Source organism: Penicillium canescens (genome assembly GCF_028828765.1).
Source record: "Penicillium canescens strain IBT 15451 chromosome Unknown utg000002l_segment0_segment0, whole genome shotgun sequence".
NCBI lineage: Eukaryota > Fungi > Ascomycota > Eurotiomycetes > Eurotiales > Aspergillaceae > Penicillium > Penicillium canescens.
In genome coordinates this window covers 3,804,361-3,825,874 of record NW_026703964.1, presented here as the reverse complement: position 1 = coordinate 3,825,874, position 21,514 = coordinate 3,804,361, and the positions used below count along the sequence as shown (strand labels likewise).

Below are 21,514 nucleotides of genomic sequence, written 5' to 3'. Positions count from 1 at the left end.
GATCGTGCATCTGATATATCGAGAGAGCGGCATCCACTTTGTGACGTGCATTTCCCATATCTGGCTGATCGCGATCTTGACACTACGTGTTGTATTCTTAGTGGGTACTTTCCAACTAAAAAAGGCTACGCGTAAAGACCTGGTTTTGTCTATTATCACTATAGACATTTCCACTACATAGTTAGTATTAGAGCTGATGTAGTTAGGTCACGATTATTATGTAGATGCTTACCATTTGACTACTTAGAGGTCTGGTCCTAGAGCCCGGCTTAGAAGAAAGACCCCTCCCTCTTCTTTCGAAATTACCCACCTTCGTGCAGAAAGTCAAATAGTATATGATGAATCACGGCTGATCGCTGCTGCATTCGCTGCATTCGCTCTAAAAGTACTCCGTAGCCATGGCCCCGAAAAGTAGATGCCATGTCCTCCCTTATTCCTCGCTAGTGACGTGTCCAGCATCTAGCGGTTCAAATAAGTTAGTGAAAGGGACAGCCATAGACTATAAAAGACCTGCGATTCCTGTGTTGATTCTTGTCTTCACACTCGAAGCAAAACCCCAAACTTCCACATCACCCGAATCCAAATATGGTAAGTCGTGGCAACCATTCGCTTGACGTTGGTTTCTTATATGTATTTCTATAGTCTCGATACAGTCGTGAAGAAATTAAAAAATGGAAGGAGGTCTTCAAGGCTGCTGTAAGTTTTCATTTAAATACATTATGGAGCAGAAAACTCACCTTCTACCTTCTAGGATGTCGATAATAACCGTATGCCCCTCAACCCGTGATTCTGCGATCAAGCTAACAGACTCAGACTTCATCACCACTGACGAGCTGATCATAACTGCCAAAGAACAAGGCATTGAAATGAATGATGAGCAGGCTGCGGAGTTTATCAAGAATTTTGATAACAACGGCAATGGTAAAATCGAATTTAGCGGTATGTCACTGCCCTTTCGTGCTGGCAATATTGCATATTAACAAGCAAGCAGAGTTTCTGAAGGTCTTGGGAGAGAGAGGTACTTAGACCCTAAGATAAACCAGAAAGTATTGAACACATTTTCCACACCAATACGAGGTGGCGAAGTAAGTCAGCATTTTCACAGCCTAAATTAGGTGGAAAATACTTCGAGGAATAGATTAAAGCAGTTTTACAAAATTAAATGAATGAAGCTTGGAACAGACAGAGTTTAGGAGGGAAATATATCGAGGATAGAGCTATCATTCTGTATAATCCATGGAGGTAGACAAATATGCAACAAAGAATTAGAAAAAGAAAATCATCAACGCAGGAGCCCAGTGTCCTTCCAAACCTGGAAGTATTTCCGAACTACCGCGTCAGCCACCGGCTGCACACCCCTCAGCGTTGGCGAATGCTCCACAGCATTATCCGTGGCCATGGTGACCCCACCGCAAGACATGTGCTGGAACTTGTGCTCAAAGAAATCGATCGCCTTGCCCGCGGGGTTATCCCACGGGTCCTCACCAGGGAATGCCTTCACGCGTCTCAGCCAGTCATCAAGTGGGACAATGCCTTTTTCCGAGATGCCTAGAGCCTGAGCTAGCACAGGCACGATCTCTGCCCAAGGCTTCCGCACCGGGTTATCCACATGGTAAACGTTATGGCAGTCCGGCGCATCGCGCAGTAGTAGGTCCGCCAGCGTGGCCGAGGCTTGCTCGAGGGGCAGCCAGGTGAAAATGCCTTCCACTGCTGGGAAAGAGCGCAGCGTCTGGGCTGACTTGAACAGGAACCCGAGAACTTCCATGTGGTTCCAGTACCCAGTCTTGATGGATCCTGATAGCTGACCCAATCGGACTGTCATTGCGCGGAAACGCTCCGGGTACTGACCCAATGTCTCATGGAGGATACGCTCACATATTACTTTCGCCCCGCCGTAGCCGTTCGGAAGAGCACTGTCGATATTCAGGTGTTCTTCCGGAACTTGAATCTGGCCGCCGTGGACGGATGGGTATTTACCCACCGCCGACAGGGAGGAGATGAATTGGAAGGTGAACTTGAAGTCGGTGGCCTCGCGGCGAGCTGAGATCTCTGCTGCAAGGTCCACAAGGTTGCGCATGATCGTGAACTGGGCCTCATTTTGCTTGAGAGAGCGCAGGCCGTTGACAGGGAAGGCATTGTGGATAATGTGAGTGACATGGCAAAGTAACTGTTTGTACTCCTCTGCGTCTAGACCCAACTGTAGTTTCGAGGAGTCGGTCTCGATTACTTTCAATTTTGCTAGTTGTGAGGCATCCAGGGCAATGGACTTTGACTCCAGGGATTGAATCTGGCGGCGTAATGGGTCACGAGGGGCAGCGTCCTTAGCTCTTCCACCTCCGATCGCCGGTCGATTCAGGCAGTAGACTCGGTCGACTGAAGGAAGAGAGACTAAATGGGCAACAACGTGGCTTCCAAGACTCCCGGTTGCCCCTGTGACGAGGACAACCTTGCCGTACTCAGAAGAGTCAGTGAGACCTCCAGAGTAGGCAGGGATTGTGAAGTCCCGGGTAGTTTCTTTGACATAGTAATCAGCAGCCTGCTTTTTCTCCTTCAATTCCTTCTCGGATAGCTCATGGTCGTCAACTTGTTGCTTGGCCACAGGGGAAGACGACCAACGTCCTGCTCGACGTCGTCGGCCAGAGCGATTATGACCCGTTGGACACGCACTTCGGGTAGCTTCCCGTCGGTCCACTCAACATGTTTATAGCCTGCATCGAGTAGCTCTTTTTCCCATCGGCGTTCGTCTACAACGGCGTGCGTACGTCCGTCTTCAAATAGCCACCAGCCTTCCAGAGTACCCCAAACGACGTCCACCCAATGCAGTGTGCTGTTCATTTCGAGCAACATGAGGAAGCCATCTGGGCGCAGAAATTTGCGGATATTTTGCGTCGAGACTTGGAGTGAGTGTGTAGCATGCACAGCGTTACTAGCTATCACAAGGTGTTGCGAGCCGATCAGTAGCGGGTCAGACGGAGGTTGTTCAATGTCGTGCACAGCAAAATTCATGAAGGGGTACTGCTTAAACTTCTTCTTGGCTTGCGCCACGAGAGACGGCGAAAGGTCGGTAAAGGTGTACTCGACGGGGATTCCGAGCTTGGCCAGCGTGGGAACGAGCACTTTGGTCGTTCCGCCAGTCCCAGCGCCCATCTCAAGAATCTTCAAGGGACCACAATTCTGAGCGGAAAGTCTCAAGCTTTCTGCAAGACGGGAGAGGAAATCAGCCATCAGCTGGAAATACAGCTTGTTAAAAGGCAGCTCGCCGTAGAAAGCGGCAACTAGTTCACGATTTTTGGCATCTCCAAAGATGAGTTGGGGACCATCAGCCTTTCCTGACAAAACGTCTGCCATCCGAGAACCTATATTGTACGTAAGCTGGTGAGAAGGGCCATCGTCCGGGTGGTGGGACATGAGGTCCTCCAATATGGCTTGGGAGGACTGTGTAGGAAGAGGAAGGGCGGTGCGAGTAATAATGCCTCCGTCCACGTCTATGATTCTTGTCTCTTCAAGCATCTTGTACAAGTATTCATGGAAGCGGTGGTGCCGAGGAACAAACGGCACGGGCTGCAGTACTTCCCCTGGTTTGGCGGCCACCAGGTCGCAGCCCAGCTGTTTGAAGGCATCGCTTGTAAGCACGAGGCACAGTCTGGTTTGCTTCTGGGAAACACCGTCAAGATAGCCGGCGCATTTCCATTTCTTCAAGTAGGCATCGGTCTGCTCATTAGATGCGCGGAAGGCCTCGAGAACAGCAGATGCCGGCAGGTCCATCTCGTTGCCAAGGTCAATATAAGATCTAGAAATGTCCTCTTCTTCCAGCTTGGGACTTGGAGTGGCAAGAATCCCGTCGTTGCTGGATGGAGGAGTGTTTTGAGACGAAGACGCTGCATCCGAAGACTGCGAGGCATCATCCTCACCCTCAAGCCCAAGTGTAGACTGGAGGAAAGCGAGAACGCCTGGTACGTCAAAGATACTCATGAGTTCAGACTGTTCCAGGGTGCAATTAAAGGTGGTTTCTACCTCGCGGGCCATCTCCATTCCCATCAGAGAATCAATCCCAATGTCTGCCAGTGCATCAGTTTCATTTATTTCCTCGGGCTCAAGGCCAGAAATATCTGCCAGGACGGGAAGAAGCTTCGCCCATAGCTCAGCCTTGGTGTTCCTCTTTTGAACCTGAGCACGAGCTGGCGGCGCTGTCATCATAGATGAATACTGGTTCTCAGTTGGCACAGAGCTGATGGGTGCAATTGTAGCGGGGAGCCTGGGTTCAGTTGCCGGTACAGGCGGCGCGGCAATAACAACGTTCGTGAAAAGTTCACCCCTTTAAGCTATGTTAGGACCATAATTCATAGGCGGAATGAGATACTCACGTCGATCTAGCACTGAATTTGATGCCAAGTATGGCCTCCTCGAGTAGCCTAGATGCCGAATCGAACACAAAAATGTCCGTTATAAAGGTGTCTCCTTCTGTGTGCTTGTGGGTCGCAAGGATCTGCCATTCGCTTTGGTGGTCGTTGTATGACCCTTCGCTAATTTTCCGTAAGAGACTCGGTGACCTCATCCATTGCTCAATGCCATCGGCAATATAGACGGTGCCATCTGTGGTGTTCCGGCCCGGTGCAAGACAGTTCACCCAAATGCTGCCAACCTGGGAAAAGGTCTCCCCGAGGGCGAAATCAAGCCAGGAGTCCCGAGACCGTCGCTTCACAACTCGGCCAGCTGACTCGCTCGGTCGCCCAACCAGCTTTTGCAGGCCACGGAGATTGGGGGCGTAGCCCACGAGGTCCGAGTAGACCTTATATATGCTCTGCCCTTGAATCACTTCGTCGGCATCGTCAGCAGACTCCAACGCCCGCAGGCATCGTTCATGCGTTACGAGCCTCTCCAACCTACTAAACTCGAAGTTTGAGCGGGCATCATCGGCACGGTGGAACTCAAGCTGTCCGCTCAGATGGACAGTCTTGCTAGAAACGTCGGCCTCGCTGGTCAATTTGAACTTCCAACCTTCAGGGACGTGTCCAGAACGTTCGAATTCAAGAAACACTGCCCTTGATGGATCCACCACAAGCGGGAAGCAATTCAAGACATTATAAATCTGGGGATGCAGCTCATTGGCCGCTATGACTTCCAGTCGAACGCTTGTGATTGCCTGGATTGCGGTGTCAATTCCGAATATGGGCGGACAGGCCTGAACAGATTTTCCCAATGTGTATCCTGAGACAATATCGACATATGATTTCGCGGTTGTATTGATGCGGAACCGACAATTGGTCTCAGTCTTGTCACTGTATCCCATGAAAGTGTAGAGGCCCGATGCTGGAGCTTCTTGGTCCACACCACTGTTTGCATACACCATTCGCTCGATTACCACCGGTTTTGGGGGCGGCTTAAACTCGAGCCAATGGCGATACTTCTCGAACTGGTACGGTGGAAGCATGATAGGTGCATACCCATAGGTTTGCGCCCGGGAGTGTGGCCAGAACGAGCAGCGCAACCCAGAATTCCACAGACTCATGGTCAGATCGGCGAGTTGTCGGGTCCCCTGCGTGGTACCAGTGATACTGACTGGCTGGAACGTGGAACCCTTCGGCATCCCCAACGCCCTGCCTGTCATGGTCGTTATGGTGGAATTAGAGCCAGCCTCCAACCAGATGGCCTCCGGATACTGGCACGCGAGTCTTTGGACAGCATGGTCGAAGTAGACAGGGTTCCTCATGTGCTCAGCAACGTAAGCAGGTGAGATCGGACCGGTCTCCCGCTGCTCGGTTGCCCTTTCAAGAGGTATGTAGGCATTTCCAAAGCTCAGATTGCGGCCCAGGGCCTCCAATTGTGGCTTTAGGTGCTCAACTAGGGTCGAATGGAACGCATTAGTCACATCTAGCCTCTTGTGTTTGATTGGGGTATCAAGGGTTGAAACTGCCTGCTGCACAGCATCAATTGCAGCGGCTGAACCAGCGATGGTGAAGCTCTTCGGGCCATTGAAACAGGCAATTGTCGCATGTCCAGCCCGTTCAGTTTCACCAAGACGCGCATTTGAAGCAACCAAGAGCTTTTCCACATCGGTTCGGTCCGCTTCAACTGCAACCATGGACCCCTTCTCCGGGCCCCAGCTCTCTTTGATAATCTTCGACCGGCCATGAACGAGCTTGAACGCATCCTCTAGGCTAAGGATGCCTGAGACGCAAAGCGCAGTGAGTTCTCCGAATGAGTGGCCAACCAAGGCTGCTGGTTCAACACCGCAGTCGATCCAGCTCAACGCACATGAATACTGCATGGAAAAGAGTAGCGGCTGGAGTACGGTCGGGTCATGGATCGGCTCGCTTTGGAATATTCTCGGGTATATACTACCCGCCCCGATCGACTTGCAGACACTGTCGCACCGATCGAGGTGTTGACGTAGCACTGTGGCTTTGTCAAGGACTCCGCGGTCGAGGCCAACGGATTTGGACACCTGGCCCCCGAAGCACAAGATAACAGGTCGTATGGAAGGCACCGCAAATGTTTCGAAAGACGTCAGCTTTTCTTCGAGTTCAGTGATGGACTCGGCGCCGAACACGAAGCCACGGCCAAGCGACCAGTTAGATTGCCGATTGACGTTGAATGACAGGTTCTCAATTCCTAGTACATCTCTTGAGATGGCCTTGTTCTTGATGAATTGGCGCAGTCGTGCGGCATAGGCCCGAATGGCTTTGTCGTCGAGCCCAGAAATATAAAATGGACATCTGAAAGTGGAAGTCGGCGATGTTAGATCCGCGCCTCCGTGGCCGCCTGCTTCACCTCCTGAGGGGTATTTCGCTGCCTGCTTAATCACCATGGAAGCATTTGAGCCAGCTGCGCCATAATTGTTGATGAGTGCTACCTTGAACTCGTCTTCCCAAGGGAGGGCTGCTTTCGTGATCTCCATATTATCCGCAGGTGAAGCCTTGATAGACGCGCTCATGGAAGTAAAGCTGGCCTGTGGGGGTATGCGACTTTCTTGCATCATCAACAACATCTTGATCAGTGCTACAACCCCAGAGGCACCCTCAGTATGACCAATCAGCCCCTTCACAGAGCCGAGTTGAAGAGGCTTTAGCCCTGCGCGAACGGAGCCACCGAAGACCTGGCGAATGCTGTCGTACTCTGCTGGGTCACCAACTGGAGTTCCTGTCCCATGAGCCTCGATGACTGAAATGTTCGTAACTCCCAACCCGGCCTTGCCGACAACGGTCCGGAACACACTGGTCAGGGAAGACGGGTTGGGAACAAAGATCGGCGTATCATTTTGATTCTGGTTGATGGCGGTTGCCGAAATCACACCCAGTATCTGATCGCCGTCGGCAACAGCATTGGATAATTTCTTCAAGAACACGGCGCCAATAGCCTCACCTCGACAATACCCATCAGCCTTTGCATCAAACGGCTTGCATTGCCCAGTAGGACTGAGGAACGATCCTGCAGCCAGGTTTTGGAAGAACATCGGGGTGCTGTAAAAGTTTGTGCCACCCGCCAAGGCCGCAGAACAATCACCGCTCAGGATAGCCCGGCAGGCTAAATCTATGGCGACAGTTGATGCTGAGCACGCGGTATCGAGCATCATTCCTGGGCCTGTCCAACCAAAGTAATGACTAACCTTCCCAGCGATGTAGCTTCGTAGGGCACCTGTGGCCGAAAAGGCCGTCGGGGAAGTGTGAGAGATATTGTTTTCATAGTCATTGGCGACACAGCCAATATAGCATCCAATTCGGCGGTCTGCACCAGCTCTGTGATAGTAGCCCGACTGCGCCACGGCCTGATAGGCAGTCTGCAAAATCAGTCGTTGCTGCGGATCCATGTGGAGGGCCTCGCGAGGAGACTTCTTGAAAAACTTGTAGTCGAAAGCGTCGTAGTCATCGATGAAGTTTCCGTACCACTTCCTGTCCTCGGCGTCCTGGCCGGGCCGGAATACAGTCTCCATTGCAAAACGCTCGTTAGGCACAAGGTTCTTGTGCTGGGATCTGCCTTCCAACAGGATATTCCAGTACTGCTCCAAATCCTGTGCCCCGGCGACCTGGCATGACATGCCAATTACAGCGATATCATTGTCGGTAAATCCTGGCGGCACATCTGGATTCGAATGGCGCTGGCCAGTGCTTTGAAATTCGTAGTGGGTGACTTGGCTGTTTAGCCTTCGCAGGAGGGTGGGCGGGACACATCGCTCTGGTCCAAATTCAATGACCTTAGAAGTTCTATCTTGCAATGAACTGGACACTGCTGAACGGAAGGTCTTCACCCAGTTGAATTGTTCCACCAGAAACGCATGCGAAGCGACTTCTAGTAGACTGTCCTTGTCTGCTAGAATAGACTCCGAGTTGACACGTGTGCGAAGAATGAGAGAAGAAGCATCGGGCAGTTGGAAAAGTGGATCCTTTCTACAGAAGCTAAACAGGGCTTCAAGATCGTTCTTGTAGAGCTCGCCTGCATGAAAACGTCCATGAAACTCAGTTTCGCTAGCTGTAAACCCTGCTCGTTGAAGATGTCCCTTCAAGTCGGAGGCAATTCGGGAAGGCGTTGTCACCGTAGCTCGATTATCGTCATATAGGACAGAGATGTAAGCCTGTGCGTGTGACTTGTTAGACTGAATCAAAAATGTGAGAATTGAGACTCACGCCCGGACAAATTTCCAACACTTTCTTCAAGTCGGACAAAGATTGCCCACCTCTCCAGAATGCGATCAATGACACTGATGATCCAGTCACATCAGAGATGTCCTGTGCGTCAGAGAGAGCTCCTAATACAAAGACTTTTCGAAGCACCGCCGCGGCATTGTGATGGAACTTTGCCCAGGATGAGCTGCTTGATACCACCAGGGCACTGAAAACGCCTAGGCAGCAGCCCACCGTCTCTGTTTGCGCAGCAGAAGGTAACTGAAACAGCTTGCCATCTCCATTCGCTGACTGTGATGACTGGACATATTGGAGGTATTCCACAAGTTGTGCGATGATGACGAGTGGCCCAAGAATGGCGTTGGGCAAATTTGCAACCGTAGCTTGGGGAGTAATAACTCCTGTTCGAAGCCATTCTGCTAGCCTACGGGCGTGGTCCGCGCCGGGAGTCTGTTGTAGTTTGGGAATTGATTCAGAAAGAGCGTTCCAGCCACTCTCGATGTCCTCGATAGCGCGGACAGCCCATTGGCTGGCAGCATCATCTCTGACGAATGACAGAATCCGACTGAAATACGCCTGGTCAAGGCTCATGGCCCCAGGCCCGAACAAAAGTAACGTCTTGACACTCAGCAGTGCCATAGTTGATGTGGTTTCAGGTTGAGAAGCTGGACTGACGATCAAGTGGCAGTGTTGAGTACCACAAGGCTCACTTCAAGATGTAATTCGACTACAGATCAAGAGTACCATGGGATGAGGGGTTAGAAGTAACCATATTGAAGCCCGGAGAAACCAGCTGCTTTCTACGGCCACCATGACAGATTCAGACAACTAACTTGCACTAGGAATATCTTCAGCCGTATTGCCAAGCTGCGGCGCGGACTTCGAGATAAACACGTCCCTGTGAACCGGAGTTTGATACCCCCAGACGGAGATTTCGGCCATATTCGGGGTCCATTGTCCTGGAGATAGCCATAGGTCTAAATTTGATGATATTCTGAGGCTGACTATCGGAGATGACCAACAGGAGAGGCAAAACCGTTAACTAGATACAGTGGACTACATATTACCGCCTGCCCGTTATATACTATCATAAATACCGCATCCCATTTAAATATACTGCTATAAGAATAAATAGTCGCCCGCTTATACGGCCGTAGACTTCTTAGTTGCCTTCTCAAGTAGTCTTTTTATGTCTCTTTATAGTGGTCTTTTCTAGCAGTCTCCTTTGGTACATACTTTTGACTGCTAATTGTAGGTACCAGATCACGTGCCTACATACTAACTATATTAGGTGTTTTAGTCTGGCAGAATCGGCAGAATTTGGAGAGCGGTATATCTGGGTACAAATGTTTAGCCCAATATTTCATAGGTCTCACATACGGCGTCCAAGGAGACGCGATAGAGATATTTTACTCTAATGAAATTGATTGCTCAACAATGTATAGGGCAAATAGCTTCAAATTCAATAACCTGACGCGTTGAGTGGTTTATTTGGATAGGAAAAATATATATCTGGTGAATATCTTCAAGTCTGGTTTCACCCCGCTCATATTGAGTAGCCGTTTCCACGCCTCGAGATAATCCAGAGACCTGAGCTGAATACGGGAGCTAATCTGCCTGCATGGGGGTTTCATCCAGAACACGTCGTGATGTGGCCTCATTCTCGTGGTTTCTCCGCAGGACTTGGAATAATTCCAACTCCGCCTCACACAATCACAGCATGTAACCCGACACCACGGATTACTCCGATCCCAATGTCCATTGTCCGGGAACGAGATAATGAATACTGAGCCATCCGCATGGTCCCCAATTTACCCAACAAAGCTCTAGGTATCTAAGAGGCAGGGGGCATAGGTCTCAATTCCCACTGCAGGTTCGTCCAAATCCCGTGGTATCTATCCCACGGCACGAAGGCCTATCCTTTCAATCTAGTTGTCGACATCTAAACAACACAATATGGGAAGCATCGATAACACGGCGCGCAGGTCATGGGCCAGCGAGCCGATTGCCATCATTGGCATGAGCGCTAAATTTGCTGGCGACGCAACAAACACCGACAATCTCTGGCGCATGTTAATTGAGGGAAGAAGCGGTTGGTCGCCCTTCCCCGACTCTAGATTTCGATCAGAAGGTGTCTACCATCCAAATAATGGACGACTCAATAGTGTGAGGCCTCACCCCGCATTCCTACAGAAAGAAGTTTTAACAAAAGTCACTACGTAGACACATGTGAAGGGTGCACATTTTCTCGGAGAGGATGTCGGACTGTTCGACGCGGCATTCTTTGGTTACTCGGGTGAAACAGCGGCAGTGAGTGCTTTGCTGGCTCAGCTTCTTGGACTTGACACCTACTGATCATGACTTTAAGTCAATGGACCCGCAGTACAGACTCCAGCTCGAGTCTGTCTACGAGGCATTGGAAAATGGTGAGAAAAATTTCCCCTTTTCAGCCCTCTCATTTGAAAGGTCTTTAACCAAGTATCACAGCTGGTCTGCCATTAACGAAGATTGCTGGTTCCAACACCTCGGTGTTCACAGGAGTGTTTGTACACGATTATAGAGATGGCTTACTCCGCGATGCCGATAACCTACCGCGGTTGATGGCCACTGGCACGGGTGTTCCCATGATGGCGAACCGTGTATCACATTTCTTTGATCTGCGCGGTGCCAGTATGACAATAGAGACGGCGTGCTCCTCGGGAATGGTGGCAGTGCATCAAGCCGTCCAAAGCTTGAGAACTGGAGAGGCGGATATGTCCATTGTTGGCGGCGCCAACCTGACACTCAACCCAGATATGTTCAAGGCGTTGGGATCTGCTGGGTAAGTCAAGTGCACTGACTACCGTGAATAGAATGAATCACTGAATTGTTTATGAAAGGTTTCTTTCTGCTGACGGCAAGTCCTATGCATTTGATTCCCGCGCCAGTGGATATGGCCGCGGCGAGGGTGTTGGAACACTAGTCGTGAAGCGCTTGTCAGACGCCCTTGCCGCAGGAGATCCGATTAGGGCTGTGATTCGAGAATCGATGCTCAACCAAGATGGCAAAACTGAAACAATTACGTCTCCGAGTCTAGAGGCACAAGAAGCCTTGATGCGTGGATGCTATCGAAAAGCAGGTCTCGACCTTCGAGAAACGCAGTATTTTGAGGCACATGGCACTGGTACGCAGGCCGGGGATACTATTGAGGCACAGGGCATTGCGACTGTTTTCGCATCACGCCAAGAACCGTTGCTCATCGGATCGATCAAGACAAACGTTGGCCACACAGAGGCCGCAAGCGGGCTCGCAAGCATCATCAAAACCGCACTAGCCATGGAAAATGGGCTCATCCCGCCTTCTATCAACTTTGAGAAGCCTAACCCGAAGATCAGCTTGGAAGATTGGAATCTAAAGCTTGTTCGGGAAGTGGAAACATGGCCAGCGGGCCCCATCAGGCGCGCATCAATCAACAACTTCGGATATGGAGGAAGCAATGCGCACATAATCTTAGAAGATGGCGCTTCGTGGGTTAAGGCTATTGGTGGCCAAAACGGACGTACCAATGGGTTCACGGATGGACATTCGAACGGACCAAACGCAAATGGTCACCACCCCACGACGGACCCACATGTGCAAGCAAGCCAAGGTATCTCAAAAGTCCTTGTATTGAGCGGAAAGGACAAGCAGGCGTGCGAGAACATGATAGCGAACCTTGCGGACTACCTGAGGCAAACCCAGTCAACAAACTCCAACCCACGAGAGTTTCTCGACAGTTTGATCTATACGCTAGGTCAACGGCGTACCCGCTTCCCATGGGTAGCAGCGTATCCAATACCAGTTGCGGAGGGGTATGAAGCCGTAGTTCAGACTCTCCAGTCGCCCAAATTCAAACCGACGCGCACTTCGCGCCGACCTCGGATCAGTATGGTGTTTACAGGCCAAGGGGCACAGTGGAATGCCATGGGAAGGGAGCTCATCGAGGCCTATCCAGTATTCAAAGCATCTCTTCAAGAGGCAGCAGGATATCTTGAACAGTTTGGCGCCGAATGGTCATTGATGGATGAGTTAATGCGAGATGCCGAAAAAAGCCGCATTAACGAAGTCGGCTTGAGTACTCCGATCTGCGTGGCAGTACAGATCTCGCTTGTGCGCTTGTTACGGGCTTGGGGAATCGTTCCTGTTGCTGTTACCAGCCATTCGAGTGGAGAGATTGCCGCTGCTTACACTGCGGGGGCCGTAAGTTACAAAACAGCTATGGCCTTTTCCTACTATCGTGCAGTGCTGGCAGCAGACAAAAGCCTACGTGGGCCAGTCAAGGGCGGCATGATTGCCGTCGGACTTGGATTAGAAGAGACGGAATCCTATCTTCGCCGACTGAGCTCAGAGGGCCAAGCTGCCATAGCTTGCATCAACAGCCCGTCTAGCATAACGGTCTCGGGTGATCTTTCGGCAGTGGCGGAACTGGAGGATCTGGTCAATGCAGATGGTGTATTTGCTCGTCGCCTGAAGGTGGATACGGCCTGGCACTCGCATCATATGACTCCGATTGCGAATGTCTACTGCGAAGCCTTGGAGAATACACGAGCTGAAAAGATTGACCAAGATGCTCTGACCACTGTCACATTCTCATCTCCAGTAACTGGAGGTCGCATTACTAATGCTCAACATATCGCGCGCCCTGAGCACTGGGTTGAAAGCTTGGTACAGCCTGTGCAGTTTGTCGCCGCTTTCACCGATATGGTACTCGGCGGCTCGGGATCTGGTGGCTCTAATGTAGATGTGATCGTTGAGGTGGGCCCGCATACAGCGCTGGGAGGTCCGATTCAGGAGATCCTTGGACTGCCCGAGTTCAGAGATTTGAACATTTCATATTATGGAACTCTCGTTCGCAAATCAGACGCCGTGGACAGTATGCATGCACTTGCTTCTAGTCTTCTACGAGAAGGCTATCCTGTTAATATGGAAGCAGTGAATTTTGCACATGGGCGAGGACAGGACGTCAAAGTACTGACAAACCTACCATCGTACCCCTGGAACCACCAGGTAAAGCATTGGGCCGAACCACGGCTAAATCGGGCCTTACGTGAACGATCCCAGCCTCCTCATGACTTGCTCGGATCCATCATTGAAGGCTCAAATCCAAATGCACCGTCTTGGCGACACGTCCTTCGAATGTCCGAGTCACCGTGGACCAGAGATCATGCTATTCAATCCAACGTCATCTATCCAGCTGCTGGGTACATTTGCCTGGCTATTGAGGCGATCCGTCAGCTTTATGTGCTCAATCAGACGACCGGAGAGATTGATGGATACCGGCTTCGCGACGTTGATTTCTTACAGGCCCTAATCATTCCGGATAGCTCAGATGGTATCGAGATTCAAACGACGATACGTCCAGTCAGCAAGAAGGACGTTGCCTCGCAGGAATGGAAGCATTTCGAGGTCTGGTCCGTTACAATAGACAACCGCTGGACCCAACACGCGAAAGGGTTGGTCTCTGTTGAAATTGGAGAGTCTTCTGTCCGGGCTTCCCGACCAGCTAGGAAGAACATTACTGGCTACACACGGCGAATTCTTCCCGCTGATCTATTTGCCAACTTGAGAAATCTGGGGATTACACACGGGCCGGTTTTCCAGAATATGAACAGCATCATCCAGTCTGGTTCTGAAATGCGAAGTGTGGTGAGCATGACTTTGCCCGACGTCTCGGTTCCCAATGACCTTCCCCGAAACCACATTCTGCATCCCGTCACATTGGACTCGGTAATCACGGCCCCTTACTCGGCAGTCCCTGGAGCTGCTGCCCGTGAAGTTGCTGCCAAGGTGCCCAGGTCTGTTGAGAGATTCTGGGTATGCAGCAAGATAAGTCACGATGCGGGACATTCATTCGAGGTGGACACGACCCTCGCCCGCGATGATGACCAAGGAATGGCGGCAGATGTGCTGGTTTCTGATCATGGCACCGGAAATATTGTGCTCGAAATGAATGGCTTTTCTTACCAGTCTTTGGGACGGAGCATGTCATTACAGCAATCCGAATCTTGGCCGAATGAGCTATGCAACAAGGTTATTTGGTCGCTCGATATTTCCACGCCTTTGCCTGCTACCTTGGCTACCGTGAGGAATGAATTGGCCTGCACTGTGCAATCTGCTGAAAGCGACACTACAAAAGCTACCTTGCGTGCGTGTATCTACTTTATGCAACTGGCTCTCATCGCTTTGGACTCGCATGACGTAGCTGAGATGGATCCCCATAACGTGTCTTACTATACATGGATGAAAGACACTGTCGAGCGCGCCAGCTCGGGAGAACTGTTCGATGGTAGCGCCGAATGGATATACCATTCAGAGGCCGAGAGGCAGCGTCATATTGAACAGGCTCAGACCGGGGTGGATGGAGAGATCGTGTGTCGAGTGGGAACTCAGCTGGTAGACATATTGCGCGGAAAGACCGGAGCACTTGACCTGGCCATGCAAGACAATCTGCTATCGCGTTTCTACGGCGATGCTCCGCAGTGGAAACGGGCGGGAACGCAGATTGCAGGACTTCTTCGCCATCTATCCCACAAGAATCCCCGTGCTCGCATTTTGGAGGTGGGTGCGGGCACGGGGGCCATTGCTCTCCATGCCCTTGGAGCCCTAGGCACGTCTGACTCGGGTGGTCCCAATGCCTCCATGTACCACTTTACAGACACCTCTACAGCTTTGTTCGAGACGGCGAGAGAAAGCCTGCTCCCCTGGGCTGATCTGCTGTCCTTCGACGAGCTCGACATTGAGCATGATCCAGCACCGCAGGGATATACACCGGGGACCTACGATATTGTGATCGCCTCAAATATCCGATCTATCTCCGAATCCACATCACAAGCACTGAGCAACATCAGCTCTCTGTTAAAGCCCGGCGGCACTCTCTTGCTGGTGGAACCTTTGAAATACGAGGTCGATGTTCATTTTGTTCGTCGGCTACTTCCTGGCCGATGGTCGGACGATAGCACAGAGCTGAAGGCCAACCTATGTCTGGATATGCCATCCTGGGAAAATCATCTCCTGGGTGCCGGTTTCACAGTTGAACTCGAGTTGCTGGATCGTGAACGCCCCCAAGAAGCCGCTTTGGTGACTTTCATGTCCACTGTGCAATTACCACAGTCACCAAAACCAAATGTGGATGCGGATCAAGTGGTCATTGTCACAAGCCGAAACGGATGTCCTCCAGCTGCCTGGGTGGAGGGCCTCAAGGATGCCATCGCGCGTGAAGGGAAACTACGTCCTATTGTTCAAGATTTAGAATCCTTAGCTGCGACAGCTGCGTCTTATGCGGACAAGATTTGTATCTTCCTTGGTGAGGTGGATGAAGCCGTCCTATACAACTTGAATTCAACATTCTTGGAGGGCATTCGTTCAATGAGTACTAACTCTAAAGGATTGATCTGGGTGACGCGTGGCGGTGCTGTGGACTGTGAATGGCCAGAAATGAGTTTGGCGACCGGTTTCATTCGTTCCCTGCGCAATGAATATGTCGGTCGCAAGCTGCTGACTCTCGACCTGGATCCCAAGGGTACGCCGTGGACTGACGTTAGTATGGCTGCAATTGCCAAGATCCTGGGCACTGCCATTGGGAATTCCGCCGGTGACTCTATGGTAGAGAAAGGCGCCATGGAGCTCGAGTACGCCGAACGAGATGGCGTTATCTTGATCCCGCGAATCTACCATGATGTGACGAGAAACCGAATGCTTTCTCCCGATGCGTCAGATACCGCCATGGAGAAAACCTCAATTGAGGATTTCTACCAACCAACCCGCCCTTTGTGTTTACAGCCGGACTTGCTAGTCTTCGGTGACGATGACTTCTCTGCCGATTGTCTTGAACACCTCCCACCCGCATCCCTGGAAGTGCAACCTAAGGCATATGGTGCTACGCTCAACAGTGTCGGTGATGATATCGCTGGCTTCGAGTGTGCCGGAATCATTACGCAAGTTGGGGAAGAAGCAGCAGCCCAAGGCTATGCAGTCGGCGATCGCGTTCTCTCAGTCTTGCGACATCCATCTTTCCCGAGCCGGGCTGTTGTCGACTGGAAACTGACGACGCGCATGCCAACTGACATGACCTTCCAGGAAGGAGCATCACTTCCGTTGCCTTTCCTCAGTGCATACTTCACCCTGGTCGAAATCGCGCGACTGCAGCGTTCTCGGTCAGTCTTGATTCACGCTGGTGCGGGAGACGTTGGGCAAGCTGCAATCATGGTTGCCCAGCACCTTGGGGCGGAGATATATGTGACAGTCGGTACCCCTGCAGAGCGTGGCCTGCTCATACTGAAATATGGTCTACCGGTGGATCATATCTTCAGTTGTACGGACTCGTCGTTTGGAGATGCGGTAATGGCTGCGACACAAGGCCGTGGAGTTGACGTGGTTCTCAACTCACTGACTGGCCCGCTCTTTCAAGAAAGTTTTAATCTTGTGGCCCCGCTTGGCCACTTTGTGGAGATTGGCAGGCGCAATACCCTAACAAATGGCTATATGCACATGCGGCCATTCGATCGTGGCATTTCATTCGCGACCCTTGATATATCTAGCCTGCTGGAGTATCGGGCGACGGATGTTCATCGTTGCCTCGCTGAGTTGACGCGCCTCATCGAGTTAAGAGCCGTGACACCTGTCCACCCAATCGCCTTCCATGCCATTGGAGAGATCGCGGAGGCATCTCGTCTCTTAAAAGTGGGAGACCAGATTGGCAAAATTGTCTTGTCGGTCGATGAGCATTCAACGGTTTCTGTTTTGCCATCCAAGGCGGCTGCAAAGCTCTCTTCCGAGGTCTCATACTTGATCGTCGGTGGCAGTGGCGGCTTAGCGCAGTCTGTGGCGCACTGGATGGTCAATCGTGGAGCAAGAAATCTGGTCCTTCTATCTCGGAGTGCTGGGACGAGCGAAAAGACCACTGCATTTGCCGAGGATCTCCGCCAGGCAGGATGTCGTCGGGTCTTGCCAATCAGCTGTGACGTTTCCAACGAGGAAAGCTTGGGCGACGCCATCGATAAATGTGCTCAAGAGGGCTTACCCCCATCAGAGGTATCATTCATGCTGCGTTTGTACTCCGTGTAAGTGTCGAAAACCCCCACCTTATTCCTGAAATAAAACAACTAACGCAATATCTAACAGGATGCCTTCGTGGAGAAAATGACCATTGATGACTGGAAACACACTATTCAGAGCAAGGTCGCCGGCGCCTGGAACTTGCACAACCAGTTTAATTTGCCCGGCGACCTCGACTTCTTCGTCTTATTCTCTTCTATCAATGGAATTCTTGGATATGCCAGCCAATCTGCCTATTCCGCAGCTGGTGCATACGAAGACGCCCTCGCCCACTGGCGAGTCAAGCATTGTGGCCTTCCAGCCGTGTCAATTGACCTCTCCGTCGTCAACGCGGTCGGCTACGTCGCCGAGGCAAACGCATCCGAAACACTACGCCGGTCTCTCCTCAGAGCTGGTCGCAGAGTCATTGACGAAGATCATGTTCTTGGTTCGCTAGAGTCTGCCATCCTATCGCCCTTCGACCCACAATTCGTTGTCGGTGGTATAAACTCCGGGCCAGGTCCCCATTGGGATCTTGACGGCGATCTGGGCCGTGATATGCGTGTCCTGCCACTCAAGTATCGTCCTCCGGCTGTAAGCGAACAGAGCCAGGATGATGATTCTAGCAGCGACTCTCTCGCCGCAAAAATGATCGCCTGCGCGTCACAGGATGATGCCGTTCGTGTTGTTGGGACTGCCATCGCAGAAATGCTGGCTGAAATGTTCCTTGTTCCTATTGAGGATGTCGATCTAAGCCAGTCGCCCTCGCAGCAAGGAGTTGACTCTCTTGTAGCAGTTGAGGTCCGGAACATGCTTTTCACCCAGGCCGGTGCTGAACTTTCCATCTTCAATATCATGCAAAGCCCCAGTCTGATGCAGCTAGCGATTGATGTTGTGGGTCGCAGTGCGCACGTCAAGTTTGCGGGTTGATCATATTATTGGGCATGTTTAAGAAGCTGTCAATTTTTGTATAGACCACGGAAGTGATGTCAGGCTGCATCTGCCGCGCTAGTCTTGCTTCCATGGGGGATCAATACTATTAGAGAGCCGGAGTTAGGGTTTTATGTCAACTACATACTAAGAATTAATTTGGATTCTCAGTTTCGTAGGCATCTTTCTCAAGTATCCTATGGAGCTTTTAGAATAAATTCGTACAACTGCATGGATCGAAGTGGATAGCACTTTTAGGACAGGTAGATTTACATTTGCTTTGAATTTTTACACATTATGACTTGTACCAGCTTCGATCATAAGGCAAATGCCAGCCTTGTCACTAAACCAACCCTTCTCCACAGTCCTCAGGCCCAAATATAAAATTGTCGAAGTCAAAATTGACATCCTTGAAAATATCGTCGAATGAAACTCCCGAAGACCCATCTACCATCAAACCACACCCACCGCCATCCATACTGGGGTAAGGCTTGCCCGTGATCCTGGCTGCGAGAGTCTCAAACGTCCACAGGCACTGCTGGACATAAGGGCTCAAGTGTTCATGAGCGCGGAGCGCCAGCAGAACACTTTTCCAAGACTGGGAAACAGAATCTGTGAATAGCTCCGATCGAAACATAGCTGCGAGGAAGTTGGCACCCGCGATGTGAAGGTAGTATATTCTGTACCACCACGGGAGGAGTCCGATCGGCTCATCTGGCTCAAGCGTCTCGTTAACTAATGAAGCCATCTGTTGAGCGGCTTCGATGCACATGCTGGCGCTTTCACGGAGGAGTCGGTGGCTTAGGCTGCGTGATTTGTGTGAAGGGTGGGTGTCTGGTTTTATCGAGTAGAAGCGGGCGAGCATGGGTCTGTAGAGAAAGACTCGGTGGTGGAGGTAGCTACATAGAACGATAAAAATCGATTTTGGTGAGGATAAAGGGATTATTGGCTTACCGAAGATGAAGCAAGTATCTCTCGGCTCGGGACGACCTGTCGACCACCATTCTGAGGTTCTGATGTTGCCAATCGGCGGGGAGACTATTTTCCCAATCTTGAAGACATGCATCTAGTTGCAATGCCGCGTTATGGTACTCGTCTTGTTGAGATAGGAGTGGAGGGCGAAATCTTGCAGCGAGACTAGTTCGAGTCTGTATCTGCGCCAGTTGAATCTGATTCCCAATTTCGTGGAGTCTTAATCCCAAGGTATCCTGCATCGCCTTCTCACCTAGTTGTTGGGAGCTACTGGGTGGTGGGGACGGAATTAGCACCAATGCCGACGTCTTACCCAATGACCAGGAGATGCATCTACGTGAAGTCAGCTGGAGAGTACTATAGAAGAGTAATCACTCTATGACATACCTATCGAGCGCAACACAGCTAGCCCATACTTTCTGTTTCAAAGCTTTGTCGTCACTGGAGCCTTTCAACGAGGGCGTCTCGGTGAGATGGCAGCACATGTTTTGCGCAATCCGCATCGCCAGACCCGCTGTCATCCATGTCTTCTGCTGATTATTGGTGCAGTGCAGGTATCGATTTATCAGCATCAGACACTGTACGAGCTCGAGTGATCCAGGTTTCCATAGCATAGACTCAGCTGGAAGCAGGACCCATGCGCGCTGAAAAAATCGATTTGCTTCCTCGTTCCTTTGGTGCAGCGGATTGTGTTCTTGTCTTTGAACTGCCAGGGCAAATACCACATTGAGGATACCAAGCCAGAGGTCGTAGTCTGCACAGAGTGGTGTTATGGGTGTTGAATATGCTTTTTCATAGTTTTCAAGGAAACGCTGACGATCTAAAACTGGCTCCATAGGGTCAACATGTTGCCAGTATATGTCAATTAATTGGTCGGCATATGCCCGGGGAGGCAATTCGGTCGAGGAAGACAAGACACAAGATTGAGAAGGTAGGTTGAGATCTCCAAATAGCGGCGCATCTACCAGTGGGACCTGGTTACAGGTGGCTGGGATGAGACCTGCCCTTTCGTCTATGGTAGCGGCGACCTGGCTGGCAAACCGCCCGTGTGCGGTATAGTATGTCCTGTTTTTCTCCAGGTCAGGCTCTGCCTCTCGATCTTCATTCACATGGTGAGACCCAGGTATTGAATCAACCCTGGGAGGCGTTGCAGCCACTGATTCTGGCGGAGTCTCCAGTGAAGGTGCCGAAGATATGGGAGACACCAGCATAGGAACAGGCATGTAAACCGATGATGCTTGCCCACGAGGTTTATGCGCTGTCTGTTTCTCGACGGCACCTTGGCCATAGACACACGTCTTGCCTCTAGCCTGGCATCTGGCGCATGCTTTATGGTTTGTGTCAGCCTTATGCACGAACTCTGCAGGTCAATGAAACAATGGAGAGATACCTGGCCGAGCACCATCACATTTAATCTTCCTCGAGCGACATACTTGGCAAGCGCTTGTTACTCTTAGTCTCTGCCTGCGTAAAGGCTTCGATTGCGTATGTTGACCAATTATCACTTCATTCATCAGGTCTTTATCGAACAGTTGGGGATGGAGAGTGGAGTGCCCTGTCAATCAAGGCCCCAGATCTACCCTGATTGATAATCAGTAGTTCACCAATCAAATGCCTTCCCGTTTCGGTGGCAGACCCGCAGCGGAAAGCTCTGTCATTCGCTAGTTAGTTTCACGTCCCGCAAATCTAGAAAGCAGCCAATCAGGAGTGCATCCGTTTGCCACAGCTCGACCAATGAAAGAGCAGTCCGTCTTTGACGGCTTCCGCAGTAAATAACTCCGCCGTCCGGTAACCGTTATATAGATCGAAAGCAGTGAGATAAGAAAAAGGTCTCCTGCTGCACAGCCTAGAATTGAAAGTTACACTCTTAATATTCTCCAAGTTGTTAGACGGAGCTTCCTCCTTCCCTGTTTTCTTTTTCACAGTCTTGTCAATCGTCAACA

At 51.0% G+C, this 21,514-nt stretch overlaps 4 protein-coding genes across 4 annotated transcripts; 2 read left to right on the top strand and 2 right to left on the bottom strand.

The window, feature by feature from the left end:
• Positions 1-585: 585 nt before the first annotated feature.
• N7446_002654 (EF-hand domain-containing protein) lies at positions 586-1,026 on the top strand (the record flags this gene model as incomplete). Its single annotated transcript, XM_058511403.1, has 5 exons — positions 586-588; positions 643-696; positions 752-767; positions 814-939; positions 992-1,026. The coding sequence occupies 5 exons, from the start codon at positions 586-588 to the stop codon at positions 1,024-1,026; spliced, it is 234 nt and encodes a 77-aa protein (XP_058376939.1).
• Positions 1,027-1,282: 256 nt separating this feature from the next.
• On the bottom strand, positions 1,283-9,257 carry N7446_002653 (uncharacterized protein; the record flags this gene model as incomplete). The annotated part of the gene is made up of 4 exons (XM_058511402.1): positions 1,283-2,590; positions 2,617-4,315; positions 4,365-8,590; positions 8,622-9,257. 4 exons carry the CDS (start codon positions 9,255-9,257, stop codon positions 1,283-1,285), a joined length of 7,869 nt encoding a protein of 2,622 aa, XP_058376938.1.
• Positions 9,258-10,574: 1,317 nt separating this feature from the next.
• On the top strand, positions 10,575-18,599 carry N7446_002652 (type I polyketide synthase; the record flags this gene model as incomplete). The annotated part of the gene is made up of 6 exons (XM_058511401.1): positions 10,575-10,784; positions 10,842-10,928; positions 10,987-11,044; positions 11,106-11,439; positions 11,498-17,666; positions 17,757-18,599. 6 exons carry the CDS (start codon positions 10,575-10,577, stop codon positions 18,597-18,599), a joined length of 7,701 nt encoding a protein of 2,566 aa, XP_058376937.1.
• A 335-nt stretch (positions 18,600-18,934) lies between these two features.
• N7446_002651 (putative transcription factor) lies at positions 18,935-20,887 on the bottom strand (the record flags this gene model as incomplete). Its single annotated transcript, XM_058511400.1, has 3 exons — positions 18,935-19,498; positions 19,554-19,904; positions 19,959-20,887. Coding segments are annotated over 3 exons (1,836 nt in total), but the record flags the coding sequence as incomplete, so codon positions are not given.
• Between the last annotated feature and the right edge of the window lie 627 nt (positions 20,888-21,514).